We start from the raw sequence: 14,744 nt of genomic DNA, 5'->3' as shown, positions 1-14,744 counted from the left end.
ACACTTTTTTCTCTAAATTTTATCAAACCCTTTGTTTATGCCACTTGCTGTTTTTTCCCAGGTCATTAATGAAGATACTAAATAAAGCAAGATCTTACATTGATATGTTGGACAATGAATCACAACTCATTTTGGGTCATTTATATTCATTCTGTATGTAGGTTCCTGAGCAATATTTCAAGTCAGTTCTTAACATCTCTATTCAAGAAATGTGATTCTTCTTCAGTGACAAATTTGCATATCAAAAGTGGTATTAAACTCAGGTATCTGTTATCTCCCTAAAGTATAAAATAATTTTCCTCACAATGCAGCTTCAGTGTAAATACTGATTGATTGTAATTTAAATGATAATTTGCTTATTATACTGGATTGCCAAAGTTTGGGATTTTCACTGTGTTCAAACATAAATAGTTTCAGTGTGTCCAGAGTGATTGTCAGCAAATTTTGTTGTATACTACATTAGCAACACTTCAATCATCTATTAGTTTTGTCATCTTCATCTTACAAGAAGCTATCATTTTTGTCAGACATTAATTTTTATTTGGAAAAGCATACTTCTTATTGACTGATACTTGATTATCACCTCTCATTCAACAGTTTCAGGAACAGGTATCATGTAATATCTAAGATCACACATGGCATCTTTTTTAAATCAGTGAGCAATCTTTCTATTATCACTGACTTCAGCAGTCACTGCACATAAAATACATGATTTCTTTCTCATTACACCAACCAGGCAATTTATATAGGACATTTTTTTACAAAATCTCAAAAAGTAGGTCTTCCAAAAATACTTCACAATAACTCTCTTTTGTCTACTCCATGAATATTTTTCTCCTCAAGATATCCCATTCTGTCACAAGACCATTACAGATTGCATTCCATCTCCCTATTTCCTCTCATACCACAAAATGAATCAATAAATACATAGATAGAACAAAACCTCAGGAACTCTAACTACATAGACAGAGAAGCTTGACAGGATGGTGGTTTGGAAAAACACATCAGGAACATACAAGAGAAGGTCACAGATGGGGAAAGACTCCTGAAGAAAGAAGATAATAGAAAGGGAGTGGAAAGAGCAAAGAGGTGAAGAGGGACAAGTGGACAGGGATTAGATGGAAAGAGGAATGGACAGGGAGGGGGGAAGGGAGAGAGGGAAGAAAAGGAGAGCAGGGAAAAAGGGAAGGGACAGGAAGTGAGAGTAGCAGAAAGTTGGAGGAAAAGTGTGTGATGTAGGTATGGGACTGAGAGACGGGAGAGGGATTCATCATAGGTTTAACAGAAGACAATCTTGTGGGTAAAAAAAAAACACCAAAACATCTAAGACAGCTCTTTTAAATAAATAAATAAAAAAAAACCTGGCTAAAATGTACTCTTTCTGCTAGGAAGTGTCCTGCTCTACAGTTTAATGACTCACCCTGGATTCAAAAATAGGATTTGTAATCCTTCAGAGTAACCAAGTTTTCTTCACAGAAAAACATTTATTTTTCAGCATTGATTTCTCTTTCTTAGTAAAATACCCTATACATTCAAAATATTTACTAAGCAATTCAATCTAATGTGCATGCAACTTAATTTTCCTAACATCATATCACTACACTCTATGGAAACTGAATCTGTAGAGCATTCCTCATCATTCTTTGCTAACACTTTCCTAACTCATATACTTTTCTAATACATAGTAACTAATTCTTACTGCTCTTTCTAAAGATTGTTAGCATATTTTGGTGAAAAACTAATATTATCACATCCCTTTACCAAATGGCCAAAATAAGCTATGAAGGCAGTAGAAAAGTATCTTCCTTTTCTGTGGATTTCTGTATACACAGTTCAAGCACATGCTAGTGTTTCCTCATTATCCATAGAATTTTACAATCATTCCTGTTGTCTCTTACATGCCTTTGATTATTACTGTTTAGCAAGTTCCTTTTTTCTATTATGTGGTTTAGATCACTGTATTTCCTGTTAAATTTTATTTTCTTCCCATATTTCTAATCTCTGTACACCTTCCTGATTTATTTCTTTGTTTTCAGTGGGGTACATATCTCCCAATTGTCAACTGAGATTTTATTTTCCAGAAAACCCATGTTGCTTGATGATTCTCAAATGCTACCCAATGTTCTAAAAGCCATCCTAGATTAGAGAGACTTCTTTCCTCATTTTCAACAGTAAGAACTTAGATGCAGACTCTTCAGCCACTACTGACTTAATTTAGCTATTCCCATGTCATCAGTTCTTCCATTTATGTTTTCAGTAAGGAAGACAGATTGCATTGCACCTATTCCACTCATTCATAAAGCTAATTTGCTTTTCAAATTAATTACTACTATACATATATATTTTTTCCCCCTTAAGTTCCCAGAGCTGCCTTCTTGGAATACTTCCTAGGAAGAATCCTTACTGTCAGTGGATTGCTGAATATTTTAAAATATGGTATAGTCCTTTAATCGCAGGTTTGCCACTGGACATTTTCAAAAATATTGTTACCTATGTAAGTGGTTCAAAGCAAGTTCATGGCTTCCGAACTTTTTTGAAATCTTTCTAGCAAGAGAATATTAATATTTCAAGTATTGGGGGGAAACTAGTACTGAGGGGGAAAGATCTGGAGAAATACATTGTTTATGCTAGCTTCTCCACTCAACGATTTTCAGAAAAAAAGTACGACCCTGTAGCATGGTCCCTTCCTTAATTTCTCTTTTTATTTCTGGCCACAATATCACCCTGGAGCCATAGCTGATAAAACTTTATCTGAAGATAAAGGAAAACACAGTGCTTATAGAACACTGAACACCACAGCTAAACACAAACTGTAACGTAGATGCAAATTGCAAAATCTTTGTCTGCTGATCACAATAATGTGAGATACTGCAGCTTCCTACATTGCCTCTCCATGGCAGCATGGCTGGAGAAGAGAGGGAAGATGATCCGATTTCAGATCATCATGGTGTCATGTAGGCAGGCCAGATATCTGTACGTGTTTCCAAAGGCCTTTATTTCAAATATAGACAATATTAGGCTACACGGAAAGGGGATTTCTCATTCCTTTGGTCTTCCATTCCATCATTACAGCAAAAATTCATGCCAGAAAACACAAATCTGTCAGACTACCTATCCTTAATATTTCAGTACCACTTACAGACAAAAACGTGTTTTCCAAGGAAAGAATCAAAGTTCCCTCTTGAAACACAGAAGATTGCCAAAATGAAGCTATTTTGTTTCATTCTGATAGAGGTAATTATTCTTAAATTAGTAAGATGTAAAGAAAATGCAAATACACATACCAACAGGTTCACACATGATGGTAGAAAATGGGATTGGAATCACAACTAAAATTAAAGTCAATATAGATTGAAGACAAAGTATAATAACGCATGACTCCAGGTCCAGCTATTCAGTCTTCCCCAGTACTCTTGAGTGTGAGAATGTGGCTAGAAGCACACAGTTAAAAGGACACTAATTGTCAGACATCAGTACAACAGCTTTTACTAGAAGTCTTTGAAACCAGATATCAAGATGAGAGCAGGTATATTGTTTTATGTAACACATGAAATTTTATTGAAAACACTACTGATTTTAGGGGATGGTTTTTTCTTTTGTTTCCCATCACTTTGGAGGTAAACATCTTACACACCTTTTCAAGACCTTCTTCCTTGAGGCTGATAACATCTAAATCAAAATCTGTCCTTAAGCCATTGGTTTTGTTGAAAGTTATCCTGCCTGTGAGGCCTTCCCAGTGGGCCTATGGAGAAAGAAAAAACAATTTCTATAAATCAATACCTCTTCCTTATTTTTGCCCAAAACGAACAAATTTTACTTCTGCCAAAATGGGAATACTAATTATTAATTCTATCTATATAATCTACCTTGTGGTTGATTTTTTAAAAACATAATTTGTATTCACTTTTTGCTCATTAAATTAACCTTTCTTCAGTCTTCACAATTTTTTAAACAACTTTCATTGTTAGCTAATAAACTCTTTTAACTAAATGAGATAAAAGACTGTTTTGGTTTCATTCCTCCATGAGTCATGCATGCATTTCCCCTTCTGCTTCCCTGCATGCCCCCCACTTGCCCATCCCCACCCCCCTCCCCAGCCACACACCCCAAACCTCAATCTCTTCCATGAATGCTAGATTTCATTTTTCTGTCAGGAAATTTAATTCAAATCAAGGCTTACTTTTACAAGATGCTGAGTCCCCTAAAACCACAGAGACAGCAAAAACTGGGCCAGTCTTCCAGAGCTGATACCTTACTTTTAATGAAGTACAACATCCTCATTTTCTTATAACTCAAAGTCTACCTAGTTCTGAAACTATACTAAAGTAGAGGAGGGAATGTGGAAAACAAAATTATCATCCTAAAATGAACCAATATTAAAAACAGGATTATATTCCACTGCAAATAGTTCTTTTTATCATAATGTTTTTCATATCTAGAATGAAAAATACTGTATTAGGAGTTACTTACAGTACAAGAGACTTGAATACTCTACAGTGTTCACATTTAGCACCTTAAATCTCCTAGCTTTACTTTAAATCACCATCTATCTAAACAGCTTATTAAAAGGCCAAGGCCACATATATTAATTCACCAGAGGGGATAAAAAAGGGAAAATTAAAACCAGGGAGTAAACTTCATTCTTGGCCCCATTGAACTTACACCAGTATTAGGTTGCTGGATTTTTCATAGTCAGTCTATTGTTTGGTGTTTCAGGGGTTTGGGATTTTATGCCACAAATGTTCCGCACACAAACTTCCCACCCCACCCCCCAGTTATCTACAAGCAAAAGTTTTCTTTTGAATGCAGTCATTTCACCTTTTTTATGTTTCTCTGTTCCAACTAATACCTCAGGAAAACCTGCTTTCAAATAAAAAAGCTGCCTTGCCTGCTAAACTCTTTACACACAACAAATTCAGAGATTTCCATCTTCTGAAAAGAAAAGGCAGAATTCAAGTAGAGTTGAAACAAAAGAAAACGGGAGTTGGCAGAAAGGAAAGTAACAAAGCATCACACTTTATTAGTGACTTACCTCCTTAATGAGACTCATAAAGCGGGTCCCAAAGCGCCATGGTTTGTGGCGATTACACTGTAGTGAACTGACAGTCATCTGTGGGAACTGCTGGACAGCCACTGACACCACATGAACTGCATCATACATTAGCGCTGCATCCGTCTGAAATTAGAATGAAATCAGAACCATGAACACAAAACAAGCACATGTGACAGCCCAGCAGTGAAAGAAGGAAAGAAAAATTAGCACTACTTATGTTAAAGGAAGAAAATGGTCTGATTGCTTGCATGGAACTGTAAAAGGCAGCCTTATTGCCGATTCCTAAATAAGGATCTCCAACCTCAGATTTTCTCCTGCTGCAAATAAGGGCCCAAATACCGACTTTTCAGGATCACAGGAGAACACTGGTATCTTTGACGACTCATGTTACTTTAAAAAAGCAGTGCATTAGGGTGCTATAAAAACTGCTGTATGTATGTTTGATTCAAGTCAGTTATTTCTATGAGTGATGCGAAAGAAAAAAAAAAAGATTATCAAGGTAGTAAAATCTTAGCTATGAAGAAAGTGCACAGGCTAAGGAAACAGTGTATTTCTGTTTCTAGTCTGTAATTTCAGACTAGATACAGTTCCAAAGGTACTCAGTTGATTCATTAATAACTTTTTTATGGCTGTCAGTTTAAATCCCTATGACAGATCTAACCAGTGTCCTCTATAAATCAGAAGCAAATTAGAATTGCATTAAAATGCACATTCATTTTAGTAGTTTTCATGTCCCATCCTAAATAAATAGGTTGTTTAGACCTGGTATGTGCTAACTAACGTTGTGTTAGCAAAGGACAGAGACAGTCTCTCAGTACCCACTGTCATGCTGTACAAGAAACTGACATCTCTCTCCTGTTCTATTTGATAAACAGAGGCAAGCCTCGGAACCAAATGCAAGAGAGGACCTTAGATTCAGCTGGTGGAAATGTATGCTATGCCATCTGCTCAGCATACCTTAGAGAAAAAGGACCTATTTCCCCTTCTCATTCACGTAATTAGTGAGCTGTGAAATTAGTTCTTTAATGGATAGGAAACCTGGAGATTATTGCACTTGTCACAATACAATACAATGCAATACAAAATGAGCTTATATAGTGCCTTTCATGCAAATGCATCCCAAGGCTCTTTACAATAAAACTAAACATAAAAATGCAAAAATGTTCTACCATTATAGCCCATAAGCTACGTTAAAAAGGAAAATATAGGTTTACATTTAAATGGTTCTCCCAAGGAGAGATTTCAAAATCCAAACAGAAATAAATCCTAATTTTAAAATATCCAGTATAATAGGTTTCAATGATCTCAGACACCAAGTAGTTTACACAGGGGCTCCAAATCAGTCAGAAAATATTTTTGCTGCCAAATTGTTCATTATCTTCAAGGCATTAAAGCGCTTTTAAGGCAAGCTAATATTGACAAGGAGGCAGTGAAATACCAAAAAGTTAGAATGACATGCTGAGTAAGCATCATACAAAGCTTAATATTCTAGAAGCAGTACTTGGTAGTAGTTAGAGTCTAGACAACAGGTTTTTTAAATAAACTACACAATAATTACAAGTCATTGATCTGGCTCAGAAATGCAAACTTTTTAAAAAACATCTTTACTGCTAAAACTGTAGTCCTTGCACCAACAAAGGAAAATTGAAATTGCTGTGAGACTTTATCAAAAGCAGCCCATGAAGAAGCAACCAGAAGTTCAAAATCAACATTAACTGATTAATTTGATATATATTTGGACTCAGAACTGCTAAGACTCATCAGCAGGAATCAAATGAACATTATGCCAGATGCAAAGCAACATGGTTTTCTGTCAAATTTCATAAGCCACTGAGCTGGAAATCTGTAGGATGATGTGGTGGGTTGACAATGGCTGAATGCCAGGTGCCCCCCAAGCCACTCTATCACTCCCCTCCACAGCAGAAAGGGGGCGGGGGGGGGGGGGGCGCGGGGCAGGGAAAGGGGGAATAACATGGAAAAAAAACTTGTGGGTCAAAGATAAAGGCAGATTAATGAAGCAATAGCAAAAGTCATGCATGCAGAAGCAAAGGAAAACAAATGATTTTATTCTCTACTTCCCATCAGTAGGTAATGTTCGGCTACTTCCTGGGGAGCAGGGCTTCAGTACATCTAGCAGTTGCACCAGAAGACAAATGTACATAACCAATGCCCCCTTCTTCCTCCTTCTTTCTCTTAGCTTTTCTATCTGAGCAGATGTCATATGGTATGGAATATCCCATTGGTCACTTTGGGTCAGTTGTCCTGGCTATGTCCCCCCTCTCCCAACATCTTGCCCACCCCCAACTTACTGGTCAGAGGGGGCAGGGAAGGTTGGACACACAGCCCTGATGCTGTGCCAGCGCTGCTCAGCAGCAGCCAAAGCACCGGTGTGTTACCACCGCCTTTCCAGCTACCAGTACAAGCACAGCACCATGAGGGCTGCTGTGGGGCTCAGCCAGGCCCACTACACATGACAAGGCAGTCAAGTCAACAAGACAGGTTTTTTTTAAAAAAAAGCCATTGCAGTTTTAGAAGTAATTCAAATTCTGATAATATTCTTCACATTTGACTGATGAATATTGCTTCATTGGAAACAAATCTCAAACAGAATATACTCTTAAATGTGCACAACATAAATTAATCACTGGCTAGAAGTTGAGTGCCCTGTTTGATTTTTAGATGCTACAAGGTAAATCCCTTTTTTACATAGGATGAGATTCCACAATCCACCTTGTATAAGAAGATTAAAGTTAAATGTAGGCTTTAACATTTGCACTGAATAAAGACAGAGAGAACCATATACTCAAAAATACGTTGGTTTAGTGATTCAATATTGTACTCATCTCACTGGGTGCAACCATTGATTTTACTGCAAGTGAACTCAACAGCACAGAACTCAGGAAAAGCTATAATGTATATACTTGAATTTGCAGGTTGGGCTCTTCTCTTGGTTGGTCACTTCACCTTTCCTCTGAGAGACAGATAGTTGTTGGCCTAGCTCTACACCCTCATTTGTTATGCTTGCTAAGCTTTATGTCTCACTGCCTTTGTCCATACTGCTTTCTCTTCCTTAAATCACACTTTTGGAACTATGCCTTGTGGTACAGGTTTCAGCAAGAGACTGTTTGGGAGGAAATGTCCCTAATTAATTAAGATTCTTTATTTTATGTAAAGAGAGATTAGCAGTCTGGACACTTCAGAAGCAATGTTTCCTGAATTTCAGGTAGAAACATGCTACAATGTTTCCATTCACTGAAGTACCCATAATAGAAGAAAATAATCTTATTGAAAAATTATATTGGTACTGTTTTAGTTAATCACGTTGCATTTCACAAACATGTCTTGGTACAGTTTCTGAACCATGGGTTGTGGGGTTTTTTGTTTTCACAATCCTACTTAGTATTCATGATGACTTGCTTGGATACAGATAAAATCTAAAATACTGCTTATGATACTGTCATTTTTATTTCTACAACTACAAAAGAAAAATTTACTACAACTACAGATGCTACAAAAATTTTTCATCAAATTGAAATAGAACAAGACTGGGTTAGGTGATTAAGGTGTCAGGTAACAGATGTCTATGACCACAAGTCTGTTTTTCAGTTGACTGTCAAGTAACAAGAAAGCTTTTAGCACTCACAGGTAACAGCTTAATCAGAGACATGATTTCAGTCACAGTATATCTCAAATAGAGAGGAAGTACCAAACTGTGTTTGATTTTTATCCCAAACTCAGTTAGATACTACACATTTCTTCTCAACACTGTTCTGTCATTCCTTTACCTCCTGTCTTACTGTGGGTGTTGTGTTTGCCTCTATTTTTCACTTATGTTTATGTATAATCACTTTTGAGTCTTGCTAAATTACTTGCTAACTACTGTCTAACAAATTGCATGCAAGTACTCTAATCTCATTGTGAAAGGGCTCTCATGGAGCTAGACTCAATACAAAGAAGCTAGAAAATGACTCCTTTCTAGCATTAGAGAAAGAGCCTATTATTTCTCCCTGGCCCTCCTCCAAGTAAAAGGTGGTCTTTTTCCTCTCTGTCCCCAGCCACACCCAAAGGTGTCAAAGGCACATGGTAAACCCTAGCAGATATATGCTGTGATTTTTGTCACATGCTTGCTGGTCCTCAATTGGCATTGTAAGGAATGTTTGAGTCTTGGAGGCTTGGAGCTGGGGCAGGAGGTCGGCAGTGTTTTTTACTGGTTTGTAACCTGTACGTGTGAAGCTGATGCAGAAAAAAACTGCTATAGTCTGGATCTCAGCCAAGAAGAAATCTTCCCCATGTAATGAAACTGACAAACTGCTTCTCTGCCAAGTTTTTCTGCCCTTCTTATAACGTAAAGAAGGTATTATTTTTAGTGACCTTCAGCATGGCTGGTAGGCCAGACCAGAATCAACTGAAAATCCTGAAACTAAATGGATGTTTATGCATTACAGCTGCAATCTGACATCTAGGTCTGTATCTTAAGACATTCCAAAAAAAAAGTGAAAGGGCTCACACTGATGTATAGATAAAATCTGAGCAAGCCTAATGGAACAGAAGAATCATGGTCTTCATAACAATCTTCTGACTTACAGTACATAAGAGTTCGTTGATGCCATTGGGCATCTGCCTCAACAAATGTGCTAACTGCTTTAGGAATACCTGTGCTTAATTAACTATTAAGTTAAAAAAATTTGCATATTCCACATTTACTGACATCAGATCATGACTTGTGTGTGCACCTTATCTGTTTTTGTATGACATTTCCATTTACCTCCATCAAACTATATGAGGATTTCACGTACCAGTAAACCACTCCTCCCTGGTTTATATCTCTGTGCTCCTGATTTATTTCTAAATTGAAAAAATATGTGCTTTATTTTTAGGAAACATGATTTTTATCATGTAATCAAGTTTAACATTAATTTAAGATGAATGATTTTTAGGGTAATTGTTTCTTCATGAGCTAGATCAGAATTAGTACACTTCTCAAACAACAAAAAAAAAACATTTCAGCTTTTACTATAAAAAATTATAGTTCTCTGTAATCGACAGTTAACAAAAAAAAAGAATTGTTATGTAGGCATGATCTGGAAGAACTTTCAATTACTCATATATGGATGATTAAAAACAGCTTGAAAGCAGGAAAAAACCCTCAGGTTTTCAATTAAATGTTAAATCAAACCAATGTGATTGTTTTTCCCCTTAATTAAATTTATTACTAATAAAAGTCTATGAAGAAATATGGTCTTCAACTTAAAAGATGCTCTGTGAAGTACTTGAAAACACCAAGAAATTTTCTACACTGAGTGACATATGAAATAAGTCAATAGAAAAGAGAAGCTTAATAAATTTACTTTTTCTTCTTTAGTATTTGATCTAGTACGGATTTCAGACAAGAATAAGTTATTTGCAATTCAGTAGTGTATTTTCCCTAGACCAGATAATTCTTATATTACAAACTTGTGACACACAAGTTCCATAATTGCCTTCTTTACTCTGCCAACTTTTTTCGGTGACTGTGGGGAACTTTTTCCACAGGAAAGGAATCAAAAAAGAGGGACAAACGAGTATAAAAAATAAAGATGTTTTACATATCTAACTAAATGACATCCTTAACAATATAAGGATTACCTTTATGAGCATTAGACTGCTGAACTATTTGCAAAATGCTTTTATGGTAAGTGTAAGGGATTATTAAAGATGACCTCCTTGTAAGTATGATACATACTTGTTTAGTGATCTGTATTTTGTGTTTGAACTTAACTTTATTCATTCAAGTCATGTCCAGTAAAAGCAAATTAATGTCCCTTTACCTCTGCAAGAAAGGGCTGGGGGGGGGGGGGGAGTAATGAAATCCTTTATGTGTGTCAAAGAAGGAGTAAAACTTCCAAATTTGTCTCAGAATTAAATTCAAAAACAACTCTTCTATAATCCAAGTTGAAACTCTCTAGACAGTTTGATAGGACTGGATTTTCTGCAATAAATTTTTTAAATATTTGATTCAGAAAAGCTGTCAAAATGTATTTCTTCAACAAAGACAAAGCAAATGAGAAAGAATATGACGCTATTCATATTCTATAACTCAGTCAACAGGCCCTGTCCTATCACAAGGTAGAGATCTGAATCTGCATTTACCAGTCACTACTGTCATTAGTATCAGTTTACAAATATATCACAAATTAAATATGTCCAAAATTTTATGCCAAACCAAATATTTTGCTAAAAATCTTTAAAAGAAACCTCAAGAGTTCTTTAACAAAATGTTCTATGAAAAACAAAACTGAAGTAAAAAAAAATATCTTGAAACATAGTATTCTGATTCTCTAGTCAGCTGTGTTAAACTGAAATGACTCACCAAAAATTTCAAGGGAAGACACTACACAGTTCACTTGAAATACTGCATCAGTAAGCTTTTTCCATTGATTAGTAAAGTGTGCATATGCTGTTCCACTTTTTAGTTCTTATGCTGTCTTTACCTGCATATTATCTGAATAAGTACTACTACATTAAGTAGTATAGATTATATTTTTCATATGCAGCTCATTATCTCTTCAAGATTATTTCTGTCTTCCTATCTCTAGTCAGTCAAATTTTGCACTTATGAAATAAGTCCAACTACATTTAAAAGGCCAAACTGTTCAGAGGGCTTTGCCTAGTGTCTGAGGGTCACTGATGTATTCTGAAATATATTTTGCAATAATTAAAATGAAGCTTAAATTCTTTTCAAGTGTGACTTCATTAGTTGCATCAAAAATTATATGAAACCAAATGCAAATGCTTGCAAATGTGTATCTGCATTTGTTTCCTAGGTGACCATGACAAAAGTATCCAGATAAATGCATAAAAGTGAAAGAACACTTTTCACATTTTTTTAGTATAACAAAATCCTTGAAAACATGTGAACATAGTAAAAATAATACATATGAAGTCTTTATTCTGAAATTTATTTCATCATGTAATATCATTTGTTAGTGACTGAATTTGTTAGCTACACAGCCATCTCAGATCACAGTATCTTCTGAAATAAACCTAGTTCAGACCAACTGTGGTCACTGGTTTAACAGAGTGTTACCATGACCAATTCATACTGCAAAAAGATTCTCTTGCTAAGCTTGTATTAATGGTACCTCTCCTTGCGAGAGTTTAGAGCATAATGAGAATGGTGAGTTCCTATTTGGCAAAAGGAGTGTAAGTACACGAGGCAGGGCATGTTCCAGAAGGACTGAATTTTCTGTTGGCCCTTATAAATTCTGTATTTCCTACACCACAATAATGCCTTGAATAGAATACTAGATGCAAAAGCAGGTTGTTGGGGTTTTCTGTTTTCAACTCCCAATATATCCAGACTATTTCTACTTAGCTTTATGAGGGGCAGAGGTGACGTAGCACAATTCAGAGGGTAAGAACAGCAGCTCTGTTTCTTTGATCTAACAGCCTGAACAAGCAGAGGATACTGGAAGTACAATGAACAGGACAGCCTAGTCAAATCCCCTTGCTCTCCAGCATAAACTTTTTAAGGAGAAATAACATTATTTAAGATGCACTGAACAATTAGGATTTATAATGGCATACTTATGCATTTTCAAAGCCTTCAAAAATGCCCCATAATAAATCTCCTTAGCCTGCTAACAGTACTTCTCCTTTGATAATTACTTATTTTTCTCTCAGTTATCCTTACTGATAATTTAACAAACAATACGTAGTTAATAATTCTGAAAACTTGAATAGACAGCATATTCCATAAACAAATAAAACACTTCCTTTTTTTTGTTCTACCAAACTCCTCACCATCTGCCTTTCATTTTTTCCCATATTCATCTTATTTTCTAGATTATTTCCATTGTGAGCACAGTGAACAGAAATAAGCCTCTGTGCAAGTTTTATTATTATTATTCTCCTTTGAAGACTGGTTTTATCATAGAAGCTGACTCCACTTTCTTTTAAACAACCCAGGGAAAATAGATAAGAACAGAACAAAGATGTGAGAAAAGTCTGACAATACTCATAAGTCAGGAAGGGATGACAACCTACAGTGCAGAAGAGCTCTCAATACTAACATTGTCTACAACTTTCCTTAAAACTGTCCTGTTTGATGGAAAATGACAAAATTGCCTTTAAAGACTGCTGTATATGAACTACAGAAACTATGCTAGTGTACAGATAAAAATTAAGATATACTTATAAAAATCTGTAGTTTATTTATTATACATTCAACTGTTTCCTGCTCAGAAAATTTTAAGGTCCAGATCTTAAATTATGTGAGGACAATGTGATTTTAACCCACAAAACAATAACTACTGACATAAGAACTTTTTTTCTCAAAATTTTCATATAGCATGGTGCCAATAGTGTTAACATTACCCTACTTGAACCTTGATTCACCACATATCCTTGATCAGCTACCTCCAAACTGCAGGTAGTTTCAAATCCGCACTACAAAGCCCTTTTTTAAGAAGGTCCAGACCAAGAGATTAATGTTGAAGAAAGCAATTTTTCATTAACTTTTTCAGGTTTAATGTTAAACAAATAATGCTTATATAAGATGAAAAGAAAGCATCTAACTATTCATGTATGGTGTTATTTTAATGACTATATTCAGAATATTTTCCCATTTTCAGAAGTAATTTCTCAAATAGGGCACTAGGGGAATTAGAAAATTCCATGGATCTATCTACTGTTATTTTATTCGCGGCAATTACAGTTTATGGCTAATGAGATATATACTCCATTGTTACAAGTCAGTGTTTCAAATGCAGTTGCAAAAATTTTACATTTTCTATGTTTTATATATACATATAGATAAGAGATAATTTTCTATAAGTTATTACAATAATAAAGTGAAAAATTATTATGTTTCGGAACTTCTACAATTTTCCAGTCATATGCATAACAAAAGATAGAATCGGTTGAAGTTATCACAAAGATGAAAAAAAGTTTAGATTGAACAGACAAGAATAAAAAGGTTTATGTTTAATCAAATAAAAAAATATACATCAAGACAAATGAAGCCTAACAAATAGTCCAAAAGAAATATTCATATCATAAGTATGTTCAATAATATGAACTATTTGGGACCATACAGATCTGTAAGAGGCACAAGAATATAGAACCCTTTTCTGTATACATATATTGTAGAGAAATGTGAATGTGAATATGAAAGTAAATATAGATTCAAATTTACTCTTTACTACTTCTTACAGGATATGAGATGAAACTGAATTTTTTAAAATGCAGTTTTGCATTGCAGTAAAATCAAACCATGTCTTGAATTATACATGAAAAGAAAGATAGAAGGGTAAATCATGTAATAATAATTTTACAACCACAAAGTGATTGTCATCATACCTGTCCTCACTCAAAATGATAAGTATGATACACATAGCCCCTCCTTTTTTTTTATTCTATACAGTTATGAGTATGCAGCTTGATGAAACACAGCTTTCAATAATGATGTTGTCCTGGTTTCAGCTGGTATAGAGTTAATTTTCTTCTTAGTAGCTGGGGTGGTGCTGTGCTTTGGATTTGGTGTGAGAACAACATTGACAGCACACTGATGGGTTTGGCTGTTTCTGGGTAATGTTTATACTAAGTCAAGGACTTATGGGTTTCCTAGGCCCCACCAGCAAGAGGGCTGGAGGGGCACAGGGAATTGGGAGGGGACACAGCCAGGACAGCTGACCCAAATAGCCAAAGAGAT

At 35.4% G+C, this 14,744-nt stretch overlaps 1 protein-coding gene across 1 annotated transcript in view; it reads right to left on the bottom strand.

Annotated features, from left to right (window-relative positions):
* Positions 1–14,744, bottom strand: part of GRIK2 (glutamate ionotropic receptor kainate type subunit 2) — a 416,129-nt gene that overhangs the window by 185,406 nt on the left and 215,979 nt on the right. Inside the window, exons 8-9 of the mRNA XM_055811207.1 lie at positions 5,033–5,176; positions 3,635–3,742 (exon numbers count right to left, since the gene is read on the bottom strand). Coding sequence (XP_055667182.1) covers positions 3,635–3,742; positions 5,033–5,176 — 252 coding nt within the window. The remainder of the gene's footprint in view (positions 1–3,634; positions 3,743–5,032; positions 5,177–14,744) is intronic.

This window comes from Falco peregrinus, chromosome 7 (assembly GCF_023634155.1).
Source record: "Falco peregrinus isolate bFalPer1 chromosome 7, bFalPer1.pri, whole genome shotgun sequence".
Lineage (NCBI taxonomy): Eukaryota > Metazoa > Chordata > Aves > Falconiformes > Falconidae > Falco > Falco peregrinus.
Note: the sequence above shows the minus strand (reverse complement) of the source record. Positions and strands in the feature narration are given on the sequence as shown.